Source organism: Diceros bicornis, chromosome 3 (assembly GCF_020826845.1).
Source record: "Diceros bicornis minor isolate mBicDic1 chromosome 3, mDicBic1.mat.cur, whole genome shotgun sequence".
NCBI classification, from domain to species: Eukaryota; Metazoa; Chordata; class Mammalia; order Perissodactyla; family Rhinocerotidae; genus Diceros; species Diceros bicornis.
This window is the reverse complement of record NC_080742.1, coordinates 81824757-81845444: the sequence shown is the minus strand read 5'-3', so window position 1 is coordinate 81845444 and position 20688 is coordinate 81824757. Positions and strand designations below refer to the sequence as shown.

The window sequence follows — 20688 nt, the reverse complement described above, 5'->3', positions numbered from 1 at the left end:
GGTAACTCTTCCCAGAAGCTCAACACAAAAGATCTTCTTGAAAGATACAAGCTTAGTTCTTGACAAAGCAGGATTTTGCTTCCCATGCGGCTAGTTCCTTTGGGTTTACTTCCTTTTTTATGAAATCTCTGGGGGAGGAACCTCAAATCCCAAAATAAATTTACTTGTTAACTCTGAATGACTTGGTAAAAGAATTATACTTGCTCTTTTATCCTATTAATTCCAGGTTTCCAGCTAGCTAAAAGCCCCTATGCCTTTTTTCCCCCTCATGGGCAAGAGCTGCTTTTTCACCCTTACATGGATTTTCTTCTCTACTGTTTGAGCTTGAAGAAGAAAAATCATTCAGTTCTGAAGGAGTCTGCTGCCAATGAATTCCTATGACTATCTTTTTTCAGACAGAAGATTTTTGTGCCACCTAACTCACCGTCTTTACTGTAGCTGTAGCAGCCTGTCTTCATCAAGTTGGTTTAATTTTGGGGGGCGAGGGGGTAGAGTTGAAAGGATAGAGTGTTTTTCCTGGAAAGGAATGCTAAGCTATTTTTTAAAAATAGAAACTAAAAGTAAGTTTTAAAATAGAAACTAAGAGTAAGAGTAAACTTAAGTATTTTTACTTTTGCCTTTTTCTTATATTCAACAGTTTACTCATCACGTTCATACTTTCATTAAATCACCACCATGATGTACTTGCTTATTTTTAAGTCTGTCCTCACTACCACCACAACCCAGTTCATCCCTATAACTTCTATACACTGCTAAAAACAATATCCAACTGACCTGAAAAGTTACAGCACACAAAAACCTACACGTGGGCCGGCCTTGTGGCTTAGTGGTTAAGTGCACGCACTCCGCTGCTGGCGGCCCGGGGTCGGATCCCAGGCGCGCACTGCCGCACCGCTTCTCCAGCCATGCTGAGGCCGCATCCCACATACAGCAACTAGAAGCATGTGCAGTTATGACATACAACTATCTACTGGGGCTTTGGGGGGAAAAAAAAAAAAAAAACCTACACGTGGATGTTTATAGCAGCTTTATTCATAATCATCCAAAATGGAAACAACCAAGATGTCCTTCAATAGGTGAACGGATAAACAAACTGTGATATATCTATACCACATCCATAATCCAGAGCATGAAATATCATCCAGTGATGAAAAGAAATGAACTGTCAAGCCATGGAAAGCCATGAATGAATCTTATGCATATTTCTAATTGAAAGAAGCCAGTCTAAAAAAGCTAAATATTGCATAAGTCCAATTATATGAATTCTGGAAAAGGCAAAACTATAGAGACAGTAAAAAGATTGGTGATTGCTAGAGGCTTGGGGAGAGGGGAGAAACGTTGAATAGATGAAGTATAGGCAATTTGGGGGGTGGTAAAAACCATTTTGCATGATATTGTAACAGTAGCTACATGACATTATGTATTTGTCAAAACCCACAGAACTTTAAAGCAAAAAGAATGAATCTTAATGTACGCAAATTAAAAAAAAATCATTTAGGAGGTTAAGGGATCCCGGATGGAGTGCAGAAGGTCACAAAATCATCTAACTGTTTTATAAATGTATAAAAAATCTTCTTGAAAGGAGTGGGAGAAAAAAGTGCTGATCCAAATAATTTTGGAAATTAGTAGAGTCTGTAAAACTAAAGGCAAAAGAAATTGTACATAAGAACTGAGGACTAGTCAATAAAGTTATTTCCCATTAAGGTACGGGTTAACAATTCTGATATTGCCATACGTGTATGCTGGAATTAAACAGTTAAGTAAACGGATAGTGGATGGTGGGAGGCAGGTTTTTCACTGTTGGAGAGGGAGGGTACAGATAAGCAAGAGGAGGTGGCTAGAAGGATCTATACAGTAATGCATTAGAGTTGGAGACATCTGTATGAACTCCTTTTTAGCTTAATAAATAGATCAAGTGGCTATTTATTATTATTATTATTTATTATTATAGTGGGCAAGTGGCTACATATAGGAATATGTATAGATATGAACACATACAAAGGTTAGTATACACACATATACTTCCTTTCTCTGTTAGCTGAGAGAACCTAGAAGTAATGATGCCCAAGTAGCAACAAGTATACCAAGTCCCCAGATCTTGGTTGCCAATACTATTCTCCAATAACAAGAACTGGGGCTCCTTGGAAAAATGGCTGACTCTAGGACTGGGGCAGAAAATACACAGATGGAGCTTGGAGCATCTTGTAGTGCCAGAAAATAAGGAAGAGCCAAAAAAAAAAAAAATCACAAAGATAGGGGACATAGGAGATGTAGGTGCCAATGGAAAGAGCTCCTAATGGCCAAAGCTGGAACAATTTGAGCAATAAAATAAAGGAGTATTGGATTATAACCCACTGTATACAATAAAAATCCATGAGTCCATACTGACATAAATAAATGATTGAATAAATATAAAAATGGGAAAGAAGAGACAAACCTCTCATGCAGAAGCATTCCAAATAATATATGCAAATAATCCACCCTCAAGAAAGCAAAGCATTAACTCCCCACTCCTTGAATGTATGGGCTGTGCATAGTGACTTCCTTCCAAAGAGTAGATGGAAAGGGGGAAAAAAGAGTAACTTTCGGGGCTGGCATGGTGGCACAGAGGTTAAGTTCGCACACTCCGCTTCAACAGCCCAGGGTTCATAGGTTGGAATCCCAGGTGCAGACTGATGCACCGCCCGTCAAGCCACACTGTGGTGGTGTCCCACATACAAAATGGAGGAAGATGGGTACAGATGTTAGCTCAAGGCCAATCTTCCTCAGCAAAAAGAGGAGGATTGGCAACAGATGTTAGCTCAGGGCCAGTCTTCCTCAAAAAAAAAAAAAAAGTAACTTTCTAGTGGAGATACCTGACAAACGCTGCCTCAGCCAGGTGATCAAGGTTAACACTGACAGTGATAGATCATGCTGATAGCTTGTACACTTGATAGGATGTGATGAGAACAGCACTTGACCTCTGTGGTCTTCCTCCCCAAAACACATACCCCTAGTCAAACCATGAGAAAAACATCAGACAAACTCTTATAGCAGGACATTCTACAGCATACCTAACCTGCTGTCAAGGTCATTAAAAAAAGGGAATGTCTGAGGAACTGTTACACCTGAGAGGAGCCTGAGGAGCTAAGACAACTAAATGTAATGCTGTATCCTGGACGGGATCCTGGGACAGAAGAAAGACATTAGGTAAAAAACAAGGCAATCTGAAAAAAGTATGGACTTTAATTAATAAGAATGTGTCATTTTTGGTTCACTAATTGACACAAATGTACCATACTAACATAAGATGTTAATAATAGGGAACGTTGGGGGGGGGGGGGTGTATGGGAACTCTTTGTATTGCCTTTGCAACTTTTCTGTAAATCTAAAACTTTTCTGAAATAAAAAGTTTATTTAAAATCAAATATTTAATGCTACTTGCCTTTGCAAACAATATAGGTTTGCTTTTATATACCCTATCCCTAAATGGAAGTTAGAGGCCATCCTTTAACATAACTGTTGGCAATTTCCATTTTATTCACTCAACAAGTGAGTGCCTACTATGTGTCAGAGATCTCTAACACATGTTTGGCTCTAAAACAAAACTCTGAAACGATGGAAGAAAAGGGGATCCTTCTTGTATGAAGAGGTAAGAAATTAACTGTCAGTCCAGCCCTCTCTCTGCTCAGGCAGGCTGCTCATTCTGGCAAAGCCTTGGAAGCCATGGGCAAACACAGCAAGCAAGGTCACCAGGGCACTTCTGCAAGCACCTGATAGGCAGCCTTGACCTTGGAACGACCAAGGGGAGAACAAATTAAAAAGTGCTCTGTGGAATAAAAAGGAAGAAGCAATTAAGCTCCTGTGGTTGAAATGGGGCAAAGAGAAGTAAGTTGTGTGTGTCCGATGAGGAAAGGTACAGAACGGCTCTCATTTAAGTGCAGTTATCTGAATTTGACTTCATAGCTATTTGCAAGAGAATACTCAGGGTATTCTGGACTCCAAAGATATGACCATCCATCATGGGAATAGCTGTAACTGTGGAGGGAAAAAAAAGCAGATAAAAATGAGGAAGGAAAAAAAAAGGGAAACCAGAAGCCTAGATGGATTTTTTTTCTCCTCAAAAGACTCTATTTCCAATATGTACAATCTAAAAGGGACATAATGACATAGATAACCTGTTAATGAGCTCGCTGTGTGTTGCCTCTTCCCCAAAGCAGGACTTTAACTGACAGAGGTCCTGTGTATCTAAAAAGGGAATAAATGAGAAATTACAGCTTAATCTTTAGACAAATATGAACATGCTGCAGCCAAATGGCTGCTCTTGTGGACAGAGGTGATGAAGAACCCCATCCAGTCACTGCCTGTGAGGGCTCAGAGAGGAAAACCTGATGAAGATTTATGAGCACAATACTTATCCCAGCAAGTAAGCCTGTCTGGTTTGTTTGGTCAATTATGATAATCAATCAGAAGAATGACTTCAAATGCTGAGCTGAGCAAAATGTTGGGGCTCACCAAATCTCAGGCAGCCATGAGGTCACTACTCAAAGCTTTGGTCTGAAGAGAAACACTCATAGGAAACATTCTGTCTTCCCTTCAGAGCTGGATTAGTGGATCCCTATTTTGGCTGGCTTCTCTGATCCCAGGCTCTCTGCCCTCTAATCCTGTCTATGAACTGCCAAAGCCCACTCTCCCTTAAAAAAGCATCCATTGGGGCACATATGTATGGTGATGGATAAAAACTGGACTGTTGGTGGTGAACACGATGCAGTCCAAACAGAAACTGAAATATAGTGATGTACACCTGAAATTTACACAACGTTGTAAGCCAACATGACCCCAATAAAATTATTTTTAAAAAAGCATCCATTAGGGGCCGGCCCGGTGGCGCAAGCGGTTAAGTGCGCGCGCTCCGCTGCGGCGGCCCGGGGTTCACTGGTTCGGATCCCGGGCGCGCACCGACGCACTGCTTGGTAAGCCATGCTGTGGCGGCGTCCCATATAAAGTGGAGGAAGATAGGCACCGATGTTAGCCCAGGGCCGTCTTCCTCAGCAAAAAAAGAGGAGGATTGGCGGATGTTAGCTCAGGGCTGATCTCCTCACAAAAAAAAAAAAAAAAAAAAAAAGCATCCATTAGAATGCACCCTCCCTTTCAGACTCTGGACCTCTTCCCACTTCAAAAGTGAACTGTTCTGCTCCAAGTTTCAGACCTGCATACGTTCTGTGGCCCCTGCTAACTCTCCATTCATTCTTTCACTCATCTAGACTAATCTCACTGTCTCAGGAACACAGCTTTTGTGTCTTCACTTATGTTATGTCCCTTATTTGCATCACTTTCTCCTCTGTCTTCTCCATTTCTACACATCCTACAATGCCCAGTTCAGGACCCACTTCTTGCCTCAAGTTTCTTGAATCCTCTAGCCCTCAGTGGTCTCTCTCCTCAACTCTTAAACTTCTTCTGAACCAATACATTCAGTGTTCAATTATAAACTGTCCTCTACGATTCTCAGATTTGTAGGTGTGAGGAATTGTGATTCCCTAACTAAATTGGAAGCTCCTGAGAAATGGGAGCTGTGCTTTAAATTTCTTCTGTATCTCCACATTTCCTTATCTAGTGATAGCACAAACCAGGTGCTTAATAAGTAAATACTTATCATTTAGTTTTATTAGAACTTCAACGGTGGAAATTACTCAACTGTGTCATATCACTCTTGTTATAGTAGATGCATCAGGTTTTTATCAGCCCATTTCAGAGTGTCTATGCTAAGATAAAGTGCGCGCAAGTTTTTGAGTAGGAGAGGATCATTGAAAAGCATGAAGAAAAACAGCTGCTTTATTTGAACAGTTAATCTTACAGGGCCATTTAACTTTCAAGCTGAGATAGTCTTGTTTCTCTCCATTTTCTCACTAGAACATCTCTAAGCCAGAGCTGCAACATCCAGACAGAGCAAAAATTACTTAGGATAAGAACCTCCAAAATTCTCCAAGAACAGCCGTTCTCATCTACACTCATCTGGCTCCTACCAGTAATCTTGCCAGATTAGCAATTCTGCTGCTCCCCAAAATGATAACTGTCATTTGCTTGGGCTGTCGAGCCAGCCTTTTCTCTTCTTGGTATCTTTTGATGGGATGCTCTTCCTCTTCTCCAGCATTTAAGGAAAAGAAATGAATCTGAAGATGCTTTTGTTAGCAAGTAAAGTCAAATATATTTCAGGCAAAGGCAGCTCTCTAAAGATCTGAGGGACAGAGTGTTAATGTAGTTCAGTCCCTGTCAGCAGATCTGTCATAAGTAATTACCTTTTCTCTCGCTAATCCACCATGGAGTGGGCCAAGGCAAGACCAAAACAGACAGCAGCCAATCAGCGTCTCCAAATACTTACCCCAAATGAGCCTGTTTCATAGAACATTCTAGTGACAAGAAAGATGGCCATCAGTGGGCCTACCTTTACTTAGATAGAAAGTAAATTCAGAATCCTAGTTTAAAACCCAGGGCTTATCTCTACACTGATATCATTCTGAAATAGCCTAGTGCTCAGACAAGTCTCTTAGTACGAAGCAAAGCTGGTAAACAAGTGTCACCTCCTGTAATTACTTTCTCATTCAGCAGTCCCTCATGACTCCCCTCTATCCTTGGGGATCAAGCCTTCCAGCCTATTCTTTTCAAACTCACCTCATAACCCAGATATAGTAAATTCTTGAAAAGTTGTATCTAAATTAAAATCTTTCCAAGCACACTATGAGAGATGACGGACTGTTGAAGAAAACATTTGGAATTATAACTGACTTCAAAAAACAAAAACTTTGAGATCATTAATGATTCTTATAAAATGTATAAGACTGACTGCAGATGATTTTCTGCAGACAAAAGAAAAAAAAGTTCTTCATTTCTAGCTCCTCTGGGCTTTCTCCAAAAGCCTAGCTGGCTATACTATATATAACTATATAGAAGTTAGTTTAAAAATACATATATAGGGCTGGCCCCGTGGCTTGGCGGTTAAGTGTGCGTGCTCCACTGCTGGCGGCCCGGGGTTCGGATCCCGGGCGTGCACTGACGCACCGCTTTTCTGTTCATGCTGGGGCCACGTCCCACATACAGCAACTGGAAGGATGTGCAGCTATGACATACAACTATCTACTGGGGCTTTGGGGGGAAAAATAAATAAATAAAATTAAAAATATATATATACATATATGTACATATATGTATATATGTATTTTTTTTTTCCCTCTCCTTGTTTTGCAGAAAGCTACTTTTAGAAGTCAAGTTAACCACGAACTTCTCTAAGAGAACCATCCAACCAGACCAGATCCCATTCCTTTTTCATCCAGGAATAAGACTACAAAGATATTTGTAAAAAGTCAAATTGATCATATTATGTGCCCATTCTGCTTGTATATAAAAATCATCTCTCACTGGGTCACTTCACAGCCTTTTTCATCAACAGGTATGAGGGCAAGTTCCCTTACAGTATTATATCAATAAAGGCACTACTTACAGATTAATCAAAGCATGAGCTGGTCAATTTCCCATTCATGACGCTATTTAACGGGAATGTTTAGATGGGTACTTTTAGAAATTGAACACTATTTTAACAAAGCAACTACTTTCCCACTTAATTTATTTCTCTTTATGTTCAGATTTTCTAAGTAAGATATTAAAAACCTGTAAACAACACTATGGTAAAATGCTTAGGGAACGATTGGGAATTCATTTCTGGGATGGCTGAAGAAGAACTAAAATGACCAGGTTTGGTTATGTGAGGAAACAAATACGGCAAAGTGTTAACTGTAGAATCTGGACGGTGAGTATACGGGTGTCCACTGTATAATATTTTTCATCCTTTTTAAATGTTTAAAATATTTTCATGATAAAATGTGGGGAAAAAAATTGCCAGGTTCTTACAGTGGTTGTCTAATCATGTAGGAAGCAAAACCGTTGGTAAAAACCAGTGAAATTTCTCATTTACTAGGAAATATTTTTCATTTCTGTAGGTGTTTTCTCAGCACCATTCCCTTTAATGCTAATGGATTTTTTGAATGGAGCGATCATGTGGGCATGTGGACCAATAATAACAACAGTTATGAAACAACAACTCAGTATGTAGAGCAGTTCATAAAGCCCTGATGAATACAAGATCCCATTGTATTCTCACCTTTGTCTTCTGAGGTAGTCTGAGCCAGCATCATTCTCATTTTATAGATGAGGGAAGTGAAGCTCAAGGAACATTAGGCTTGGCCTCATCTAAAGTCATTGAGCTGACAAGGAGACCAGATCCCCATTTTACGTGCTTTTCCTACCACGCCATGATGAAATTTACATTAGTTATTTTCCGGAATGGCTAAGAAGAATCACAACAAAAATTCTACAAAAAATAAAATGTATTAAACCAGTAATAAAATTAACAATATAAAAATAACACAACTTGATAAGACTATTTGAAGGCAAAAATGAATGTTATAAGATCCCTAAAGTAATGAAAGATTGAATTTGCTTAGTTGTCCCAGTAGTGAACAGGTGAGTGTTGAAAGCCATGGTGACAATACAAACAACCAAAAACAAGAATAAAGGCATCTTCTATGCCATCTTCTGGATAAAGCCTGAAGAAGCTACCAGAGGTTAGTTATTTGAGGCCCCTGCTTGTCACGAAGAGGCCAAACAATATTGCTAGTGAATAAATTAAAATAATAAGAGTAAAATTCAAAGAAAATCAAAACGACAAACTGTAGTAAGTTATTATTTCTGTAGGTCTAGATAGACATTGAAGAATCAGATCACACCCCAAGGCATCTTGGTTCTAAGACTTATTTTAACACAGTAAGACCATAAGCACCACCTCTCAGAGCTTACAGGAGGGGAAAAAAATCAAATGATCAGCTCTCTTTTCAACTTAATGATTTCTATGATGACTTCCAGCAGACCTTAAATGGGACTAATCTATTTACACTAATAGAAGCCGAATCTATTCAGCACCAGAGAAGAGAACTGCAACTGGCTGTGATGCAAATACCACTCAAATGCAACATTCTTCATATTAACATAATTTGATACGATGAAAACAATATGCTATTGCTGTTGGCCACACTTCCTTGGGCAACCAGCAAGAGGTTACTGGCAGTATCTTCACTAGGCTGGCGAGATAATAGGTTTGGGCATCAGTGTAATTATCTCTAGCAAATCATTATACTGTAAGCAGCTGCGTCTACCAACCTTCAATCAGGCTTAACTAGAGCTCCAGCAATCACTCAGCCTACCAAAAACTTTCATTTGGAACCTTGTTGACACCTAGAATTTAGACCATCCTGGCCCTATTACCTTAACAGCAATGATTTCTACACTGCTTCCTGCCAGAGGGTCTTCAAGGAAAATATACCAAATTGAATATATTGCATTCTATATAACTTGCTTCAAATTATTAGCTGTAGTGGGTTGAACAGTGTCCCCCTAAAATTCCACACAGAACGTCAAAATGTGACCTTACTTGGAAATAGGGTCTTCGCAGATGTAATTAAGGTAAAGACTGAGATGAGATCAAGCTGGATTAGGATGAGCCCTAAATCCAATGAGAGCATCCTTCTAAGAGCCAGAAAAGGACAAATGGAGACACAGGGGAGAAGACCACGTGAAGACGGAGGCCGAGATAGGAGTTATGCTGCCAAAAGCCAAAAAATGCCAGGACGACCAGAAGCTAGAAGAGGCAAGGAAGGGTCCTCCTCTAGAGCCTTTTGGGGGGAATGTGGCCCCTGGACTCCAGAACTGTGAGAGAATAAATTTCTGTTGTGTTAAGTCACCAAGTTTGTGGTAATTTGTTACGGTAGCCCTAAGAAATGAATACATTAGTGTTAACGGTCAGAAACACTGCATGCAGCTTCTCCTGCTAATGATCAGTGGGCAAACTCCAGGAAAAAGAGAAAGGAGGTGAAACTATCATCTCTTGCTGTCACTCTAGGGTAGTGGGAGGCAGGGAACAGAAATTACTAGGTGGGTGATCGAGTACAAAGAACAGGAGTGTGTATACAACAAGTTAGTGATGAGAGGAGATGCAGGGTGAAATCTAGACTGAGATGGAGGGGTGGAGGAGCACAGTCAGGAGGAGTCAGAAGTCTGTCAAGGTGAGAGTTAAGGAGCAGTCGATGCTGAAATCCATGCATATGTGACATGGGGGAAGGAAGCAGATATGTTTTAGAATCATTATTCCATCTACTCATTAGAAATGATTCCTGTGTTCCTATGTCACATATTTTATTACACTTGTTTTATAGAGGAGAAAGTAGGTACAGAGAGCTTGGCAATTTGTCCTGGCCACAAAGTTTTCAATCGAAATGGCTGGGATTTAAATCCATTTGTATCTGACTCCAAGGCTTATGTACCAAGCTTAGTTCAAAGTATCAAAGAGAGCCTTCTGTTATAAACCTCATTGAATTAAAGAATGCTTCAACTATAATTTTTTATATACTTCCTCTCAGGACAATAACTGATTCTACAGAGTAGAAAGATCCAGGCCAGTGGCACTAATTCTGTCCGCACACTGGGATCACCGGGGCATCTTACAAAATGCTGATGCCCAGGCCCCACTCTTGATCAACTGAAGGAATCCCTGGGATGGGATCTGGGCAGTGGTGTTTTCAGAAAGCTCCTGGATGATTCTAATGGGTATTGTTGCTGAGGACCACTGCTCTAAACCCACAGGTAGCAGTGGGAAGTGCAGCTGGCTGAGGAAGAGATGAGAGTGAGGTGTTTGTGGGCCGACTCTAACCATTTCACTTCTCAGAAGTACTTTGACAAATACTGGGGCAGTAAGGAAAATGAAAATATGCTTTAAATGTTTCAAGATTGCCTAAAATTTTTACTTGCACAGCTTATGTTTTTTCTTCCAGTGAAGCAGGAATTTGAGCCTAAGCATTAGGAAGGCTGCCTCTGTCTCACATTGCCCTACATGAGCCAGAAAATGTAGGCTCACCCTGTGTTTGGAAAGAACTTTGCAAAATTCAGCAACGTGCTAGACTAGGAAGCAGCTTCTGCTGCCACTGCAAATATCGTTGTTACAATTTCTGGGCCTGTATGAAACAAAGCTGAATAGTCTTTTTTTTTTTTAATTTTTATTTATTTATTTTTCCCCCAAAGCCCCAGTAGATAGTTGTATGTCATAGCTGCACATCCTTGTAGTTGCTGTATGTGGGACGCGGCCTCAGCATGGCTGGACAAGCAGTGCGTCGGTGCGCGCCCGGGATCCGAACCCGGGCCGCCAGCAGCAGAACTCGCGCACTTAACCGCTAAGCCACGGGGCCGGCCCAAAGCTGAATAGTTTTTTAAGTGACTACTGGTCACCGCAATGCTAAGAGCCCCACAGCATGAGTCCATTCCCTAACCTCCAGCTGGGCATGGCGGTGTTATGTAAGACAATGTTTCTAAAACTGTAGTCTCTATCAAAATTACTTGGAAAGCTGGTTACAGCAGAGATTCCTAGGCCCCAGCCCAGAGTGGAGTGAGGTTTAGGAACTTGCATTTCTCAGAAGCCCACATGATGCTGATGCTGACAGTCTATGGACCACACTTTGAGTTGCACTGGTACAAGGCAGTGCTTCTCAAACTCTAAGGTGCACAAAAGTCACCTGGCGATACCGTACAAATGCAGATTCTGACTCAGAGGTCTAGTGTTCTTGTCCACAGACCACTCTCTAAGTAGCGAGGGTATAGATAATTCCATCAGGAGGCAGGGGAAAAAACTTTACTTGCACCTTTGTTCACATAGTTAGATGCCTCTTCAGCAGTTTGACAGGTAAAAGATAAAAACCTTAAGCATTAGCCCCCTGCCCTTTTTTTGGATGGAGACACTAAAGAAGAAATAAATTAAATGATATCCCCAAATCAATGATAAAGCAGGGAACTGAGCGGATGTTTCCTTGTGTCTTAAGGAATGAGCATTTGTAGACTCCTGTAGACATAAGGCATGAGGGGGTATCCACTTCAATTGACTGTTTCCATAGCTGAATACCAGAAGGCCAGAAGATCTGACTCAGGAGAAATGAGGAATTTCTCTTAAGAGATTTCCTTAATTTGAATCACCATGCTTTGCCTTGCAACAGGTGGAAGCCATTTTGCAAAAAAAAAAGTGACAGCAATAGAGGAATCTCAGATGGTAAGACCATGAGGTATATTCAATCTTGCCTTCATACTGATAGCATTAGAGGCATAAGAACTGTGATATTTTAATTTAAGCATTGTCAAGAATCTTAAACCCAAGACCACGAATCTTATACCATGAGGGGAAAACATTCACACACGTTTTTGTATGAAAGAAGTCATCATTAATTCATTCATTTTCCTTCCCTCATCCATTTATTAAATATTGAGTACCTCCTCTATAGCAAACACTGTTCTAGGAGCTGGGGATTTAGAACAGAACCACTTGCAATAAATATCCAAGTTATTCCACCTGTTGAAAGTGCCCTGGGCACTTGAGATGGCTGGTTCTATGCTTTTACTTCTCTGTGAGGCAATACCGGGGAGTAATGGATTTAGAGCAGTGTGTCCCTAAATATGGTGAGAGCCTAGGGTTTTCCCCCAATCTGTTGTGGATTGACACTTTTATAAAATACAACAGAAATGAATTACTAGAAAAAAGAAATTTTACAAACCACAAAGATATACAAAACACAAATCTCATTTTTTAAAATTATTTAATTCAACAACGTCAAGTTGCTTTAAAAAAGGGGGGAGGGGGTCTAAATGCTTACTCTCAAATTCTGTACATCTCATAGCAGACTGGTAACAAACAGCTTGCAGACCAGCATACTCCTCAGGCTATGCTTTGAGTAGAACTCATTTAGATCACAGACTCCAGGGTCAGGTTGCCTGGCTTTGAATTACAGTTGTAGTACCTGCTACCTATGGGACTGGGCAAGTTATTTAATCTCATTGTTTCTCAGTTTCCTCCCCATAATGGAAACACCACTCTCACAAAGCTGTTGCCAATACATGTAGAACATTTATAAGTCAATACATATAAAGGATTCAGAATAGCGTCCGGATCATAGTAAATACTATGAAAGTGGTAGCTGCTATCACTACTATCTACTATTACAAATGCTATCATTACTATTATTACTACTTCTACGATTCCTACTAGTACTATGCTGCTGTATCATTTTAGGCCAACACTTGCACAGTTGTTTCACCTATAAAATGGTGCTTGTAATCGCTTCCTTCCCATTTCCTTCCTTCTTTTCCTTCTATGAATTCTGTGCCTAGAAAGTGAAATTACCAATACAAAAGCACATTATCACCCATGGAAGTGCCCCCTTATAACCAACTGTCTGTGCTGCCCAGATGCCATTTCAGAGAGGTAAGGACAAAGTGTCCTGGGGTTCTCTGCATCTGCACATCACCACACAAATGAAAGCAGTACTGAGACAGCTGTCCTTCTGCTCTCCCTGGAGAAGCCAGGCAGGCTGATGCTATATGACACTGGGTCTGCCTCAGGGGAAAGGCACAATCCTTCTACTCTGTGACCAAACAACAGTCTAGCAGAGGGAAAGACTTTAAAGGACATTTTTATACTTCATGTAACTGAATACTCAACCCACCTGCATCTTTCACACATACATATATTTCTCCAAGCTCCCTTCATAATAGTTGTTTTGGATTCTCAGCTGAAATTTTTGAGGTTTATTTCTTACTTTTTCTTCAGATTAGTCATTTACAATTGGCTGGGAATAAAAATATCAAGGTGACATAGAAACATATTTAAGAAACATTGAAACTCAAGTATGGGAAATTATGTTAGAAAACAATTTACAATCACAAAGCAAGAAAATTTCTCAAGATGGGAAAGGAAAATAACTATCTCAACTGCTTTTTTAATCTCATAACTCTGAGAATATTAAATTTATTGATATGGTCTAACTAATTTGCATTCTCATAAAATAAAATTTTATGAAGAAAGAGAGGGCAACAAAATAATAAAATAAGAAAGCAGGTGTTTTGGCTGAGAAAACAAATTTTGGAAATTAATAACTTGAATGGCCTTAGTTTCAAGATTTACTCACTCAAATAGAATGATCATATCGTGACTAGGTCAGAGAGAACAGGTCAAGTTGGAGTTCTTATCTAGCTTCAGAATAGAGTGGTGACAACGTTGGGAGTGATTTGACAAGCACAGTGGTGGACTTCCCAGAGATGTCATTTAGCCAGCAACGTGTGGCCCTGACATGGCCCAGATGGCAGTCAACTAGTTATGAGTTTTAATGTGTCTTTGCTACTCAAGCTGAAAATCATCATGTTTAATAAGCCAGCATCGTTAGTTCACAGATTCATTCTGTAGTATATTGTTGCCTTTTGTTTTCTTTTAAATTCAGTACACTAAGCATATTAAAGTTGCTCTGTACAGCACACGGCATGACTTCAGGGACAGAAATACTAAAAGTTTTCTGATGGAGAGGAAGCTAATGATATGGTCAGACAAAAGATAAATGTAAACAAGTTTTTGTCACTCTCTATTTCTCATCTTCCCACTCTGACTCTGCCATTATTTATAACTCTCAAAACTTATTCACTGTGTCTATCCATCCATCTATCTATCCATACATGTATGCATTCATTCAATAACTTACCAAGCACCTTCCTAATGACTGCTACTGTACTATGCTTTTGGAACTTATGTTCTAATGGGAAAAGACAGAAAATAAACAAGTTAGAAAATAAATTAATAATTATAGTTGTGTTAAGAAGGACAAAAATCAAAGTGTTAAAATAGTCACTAACTGGGGAGACCCAACAGGGATCCTGACAAAAAAAGAGAATTCCACTCAGATGATTCAAATGAAGAACATTAACGAAGAGATGACTTACAGAGGGACGGGCATCACTGAAAGAAGCAACAAGGATGCTGAGGCACCAGAGACTAGTAATAGCCGAACGCTGTAATCAAGGGGCAAGGAGAAGAAACAGTGTTGCCAGAGTCCAGTGAGAGGTGGAGGTATGGAGGAAGTGTCAGTGAGCAGGACCTCTGGTTATGAAGGGATGATGTTCCCACAGTCAGAACCATGATCCAAAGTGGAAAGAGGAAGGAGATAAGAAATAACTCAACCTCCTTCTCCTCTCACCCTCCAATCTGCTGCTAGCGCTTCCTATTGGCAGAACCTAATCATAAGCCACCTGGCAAGGGAGCTTTGGTATTACAGTCCATACAGTTTGACTTCAGTGTTGAGAATGGATTGGGGGAGGTGAGGGGTGAGGGCAGAATGGAGAATAAACAGGGAAGGGGACCTACTTACGTAGGATAGTCAGGAAAAGCTTCCCTATGGAGGTGACATTTGAACTGAGACTTAGAGAAGACAAAATCCCAGCCACGCAAAGAGCCTGTGGAAGAGTAACCCAGCAGAGGGCTGAGTGATCACAGCCCTGTGCCGTTCTCCCTTCTCTGCCTCCCCTACTCAGTACAGATCCCTCACCAGGAACATATCTAACACAGATCCAGGCAATCCAAATGAACTCTTTTCTAGGTATGACGCTATTATTCAAGTTCTGGGAGAAGCAAATGCCTCTATGGTATTTTCTCAATACCACAGAAGAGTTTCATTATAAAAAAAGAATGCTCATAACTAGAACACTTCCCTACGGAAGGTCCAGCATTTCTACTAATTCTAATGTATAAAGAGGGAAAAATCAAGGAAGACAAGGGCAGGCAATTGAAGCAACTATAACTCCCTTCCATTTACACAACTTTTCTCTGAAGAGCCTAAGCCTTCCACATTTTGATATATCCTCATATCATGCAACTTATGTAAAAATATGCTCTTGTGCCCATCACTCTCTTAAACGAAGAAACACTATAAAGATTCAATTACAATGTAATAACAGTTAATATATACCCACAATTTAAACTCATACTAATTTTCTTTTAGTTTTATATTTACCTCCAAGTCACTGGCTAAAAAAGACATAAAATAAATACCTCAAGCCTATTAATCCAAATATCTACTGACAAATTATTTTATTTCTGTTGCCCAGAAACCATTTCTTTATATATAGTCAAAGTAAAATTTTCAGTATTAACAAGATCATCACTGAATCAAATGATCTGACTTTTGAAAGCCAGTTTGCTGTTAGGTTCAAAGTCACTGTGAGCTAGCTAAGTTCTTTACAGGAAATCTGCCCTCAAATGGTACTCAGGGTTTCCTGCTGGTAGTTGAGGTTAGGCAGAGTAACTTCCTGTAAGTCCTACATACTCTAGGATGCATTCACCAATGGAAAAAGAATTCCTTTCAAGGACAAATTCCAGGCAATTAATGAGGAGTTGCCTGCATGTTAATGAGACTCACCATCTCCCATATTCAAAGCTAATCACTTTTTTCTTAAAGATCTTAAGGAATTTCCATTATCTCTACATTAGTTTTAAATTTCCCTAGTGCCTGTTTAATTTATTTCCTCTTGTTTTGTCCCTAATGAATACGGAAACAGATGGTAATTCTTCTTTCAATTTGTGACTCTTGCCAAATCAATGAAAATTGTTGATAAAAATAGTAAGTTCAAAGTATATTATTACCTGCAGGAGAGGCCGCTGCACACCCAGCACCTTCATGGTGTCTGCGTTAGCTAGGATCTTCAAGGGGTCAGATGTTTTAGTGACTCCTTCAATCTCCTTGTTGATCTCAGCCAAGACTTGATTGAGAAAGATGTTTTTGATGTACACAGTGAGAAATTCTCGAAGAGGACACTGTTTGGCTGGGCCAAGTCCCAGGGCATGCTCAATCTCCTGAATAAATCTGGAAGACAAACAGAGCAAAACCATTGTTAAATGTATCAGAAAACTAGTTAGAGAAATATGACAAAACACAGATGGGGATCTCTGGGCTTTGGCTATTTCCATAGAGAGATGTGGGGAAATTCCCAGAATTCTTAACAAGAGCATCACTCTGTTATTCATCTGTATCTGTTTTTGTTGTTTTTAAAAATACAAGTTATTTCACTAATTGAATAGAAACTGGATCAAATAAAAAACATGACTTCTAAACTATGGGGAAAAAAAGGAGATACAAAAAAATATTTTTACTAATTCAAGAAGGAAATAAGAATATAAGAAACAAAGGAAAGCATGATAAACAGAAAACAAATTATGATTAAAAGCACACCCCCATATACTACATAATTCTCACTGAGATCTTTATATGTGTAGATAGAAATGTTAAACAAAAAAAAAGAGAGAGAGAATAAAGGACATTCTTTGAATTTGTGATGATATGTGAGTTGTCAGGTTACAAAAGGGAACAGGATGGTAAGTGGGGACAAAGGAGAACTTCAGCCTCATTTGTGATGACCTATTTCCTTTATTAAAAACACTTAAATCATATATAGCAGAAGGTTAATAACTGTCAAACTCAGAGATGAGTATGCAGATGTTTGTTATATTATTCTTTGTACTTTTCTGTCCTGGTAGTCCCTGCTTTGCATGGTTCTGATATGCACAAATTTAAGTTACTACAGTTTCGTTATTAACACCAGTCCTCCAAAAACAAGGTTTAAATCCAGTTACTATATTATATTAACTGTGAGTAATGGCATAAAGTACAAACTTTGCTGCCAGTTCTTCTGTCCAGAAATCTCTATGTAAATACTTGATGTTCATCATGATCAATGATCAATCATGTCACTTCTTTCAAAGTCTATTGGTGACTGATCACTGTACATCTGTAATTCAGTTCATGTACAGACAGCATAGTCTGTAGTTGTGTTGTCTCCTTGCCTCCCAGTGATAAACCCCTGTGAGATTTTACAAAAATGGATAATTAAAAGAGGGAATTGGCCAAAAAAGATAAGAGTTCAGAAAAAAACTAGAAGTGATAACACTGGGAGTGAAATTTGAATTGAATGTAAATGGATTTGTATAAGAAATAGCTGACCTTGGGAATGTCAACACTGCCCCCATTTGAGAGGCAAATGCAGCCAGAGTGAAGGTGAACTTTTTCTTTTTTTTTGTGAGGAATAGCAGCCCTGAGCTAACATCCATGCCAATCCTCCTCTTTTTGCTGAGGAAGACCGGCTCTGAGCTAATATCTATTGCCAATCCTCCTCCTTTTTATTCCCCAAAGCCCCAGCAGATAGTTGTATGTCATAGTTGCACATCCTTCTAGTTGCTGTATGTGGGACGTGGCCTCAGCATGGCCGGAGAAGCGGTGCGTTGGTGCGTGCCCGGGATCCGAACCCGGGCCGCCAGTAGTGGAGCACGTGCACTTAACCGCTAAGCCACGGGGCTGGCCCATGAAGGTGAACTTATTGACCTAAAAGAGGAAAGTGGTGTGAGGAAAGGGATAAAGACATCCCAGAGGAAGTGATGTTGGCAAAAAGCTTCACATTAAAGGAACTCTTGGAGATATTTCATGACATTGAATAGCAAAGAATAAAATGCTGGTGGTTGATCTAAACTTGGAAAGAGGAATGACATTTCACCACCAGAGAAAAGATGCTCCCTGTGTATTGTAAAGTATGCAACAAAAAGAAGGGGGCAAGCACTGTTCAAAGAACTCTGGATAAGATTTTAACAAAGAAATAAAACTTTACTTCTCAATGTTTCTAATGTCACAGTGTACTAATACATATTAGTTTTCTTATTTTTTCTTCTCCGTACACATTTATAACTGACTGTAAGAGAGATTTGAATGTTTTGACAAAAATTTTTTAAAGTCATGAAACAACTGTGATTTTCCCCATTGATTAAGATTGCTTTGCACGGTGATTTTTACAGTTCCACAAGTTATGCAAAGCAAGGGCTAATTTGTACTTTAAAATGTTCTCAAAAAAAAAGTAGAAGGGAAATGAAACCAAACCAAATGAAATAAAGACAAAAAAAATGAATGACTAACTAGAAAGATATATTTGCAACTTGTATCACAGATGACAGCTAGGAAAAAACCAAACAACTTACTAGAAAAATGATCAAAGGACACAAAAAGACAGTTTACAGTAAAAGAAAGACAATAGCCATTAAACATAAGAAAAAATTCTTCATTCATAATGGGAAAAACAAAAAGTAAGCTATACTGAGAAGTCATTTTTTACCTCCATGCATTGGCCAAATTTCAAAAGTTTGAAAACACACTCTCTGTTGGCATAAATGTGGGGAAAGAGGCATTCTCGTATATTGTTGATGAAAGTGAAAAATGGTAGAACCCTTATGAAGGGCAAGTTGGCACTATCACTCAAAATTACAAATGCATTTCCTTTTGACCCAGAAATCTCACTTCTGGGAAATTCATCTTATAGCTATATCTGAATATGATTACGTAGATCAGCATAGCATTGTTTTTACGGCAAAAGACTGGCAACAACGCAAAAAATCCATCAGTTAGGGATGAAATAAACTGTGGTGTATCTATACATTGGAATACAGTGCAGCAATCCTGACCCTCAAACGTGGAAGCTTTTGATGTACTAACGTGAAAAGATTTCCAGGATATATTGTTAAGTGAGAAAAGCAAGGTGCAGATCAATATGTATTTGTAGTATTTACTACACTGACGTTTGTGTAAGAATTATGTATCCTCGTCTGTTTATTTCATTATAAAGACACTGTGGGAAGATTCACAAAAAACTAATAAAAGCGAATACTTGTAGGAAGTAGGGATGGGGATGGGGTATGGAAGAGGAGTGGGAATAAGACTTTTCAATTATAACTTTTTATCATCATTTGATTTTTAAAAACCACAAATGATTAGCTACTCAAATAAAATTAAAATAGAAAATATAAAAATTACCTACAGTAATCTAAGACTATAGTTCATAAATTGCTTTCTAATTAGACCACATTTAAAGTTTGGTGCATAAATGTTCCTTAAATTTAGCTATTTAACCTAATAAAGAGTTTCCTTTACTTAATAAATAAATATATTGTGGTTAATCTTGCATATAACCAGTTAAACACTCTATTAACCTCTGGGTTGTGTGTGTGTGTGTGTGTGTGTGTGTGTGGTGGGGGAGGGAGGAAGTACATATAGGATTATCACAATGAAAAAGTAACCCAAAGAATGCAGGAAAGAAAGTGAAAATTGAGAAGCCATGAGAAACAGCAATGAGGCTTCTTAATTGATGTTATCAACATGGAAAAGGAAATAAAAGCATGACCCAAAACAAGACATAATATATCTTTAAGAAGAGAATGAGTGAAAGAAGGCGGGGAAAAACGAAAAAATAAAATTAGATTGTTAACCATAGCCACAATTTTAAAATCTCTAAATACCACATCCTGCTACCTTGACCTCTTCTGATCTCATCTAACCCTCAGAGGAATCCTCACCCAGGTGCATCTTCATCTGCCTCAGAAAACCACTGTTATTAATTTGCTAATGAGTAAATACACCAAAGGTCCTTTTATATTATTATTATTATTATTATTTTTGTGTGTGTGTGTTTTTGTGAGGAGATCAGCCCTGAGCTAACATCCGCCAATCCTCCTCTTTTTTTGCTGAGGAAGACGGCCCTGGGCTAACACCTGTGCCCATATTCCTCCACTTTATATGGGACGCCGCCACAGCATGGCTTACCAAGCAGTGCGGGTGCGCGCCCAGGATCCAAACCAGCGAACCCCGGGCCGCCGCAGCGGAGCGCGCGCACCTAACCGCTTGCGCCACCGGGCCGGCCCCTATCTTATTATTTTTTAATATTATGGGAATCAATCATCAGAATCCCTATTTATTCTTTTCAATGAGAAAAAGTTTT

At 39.3% G+C, this 20688-nt stretch overlaps 1 protein-coding gene across 1 annotated transcript in view; it reads right to left on the bottom strand.

Annotated features, from left to right (window-relative positions):
* Positions 1-20688, bottom strand: part of EXOC4 (exocyst complex component 4) — a 736987-nt gene that overhangs the window by 203406 nt on the left and 512893 nt on the right. Inside the window, exon 11 of the mRNA XM_058530219.1 lies at positions 16523-16742. Coding sequence (XP_058386202.1) covers positions 16523-16742 — 220 coding nt within the window. The remainder of the gene's footprint in view (positions 1-16522; positions 16743-20688) is intronic.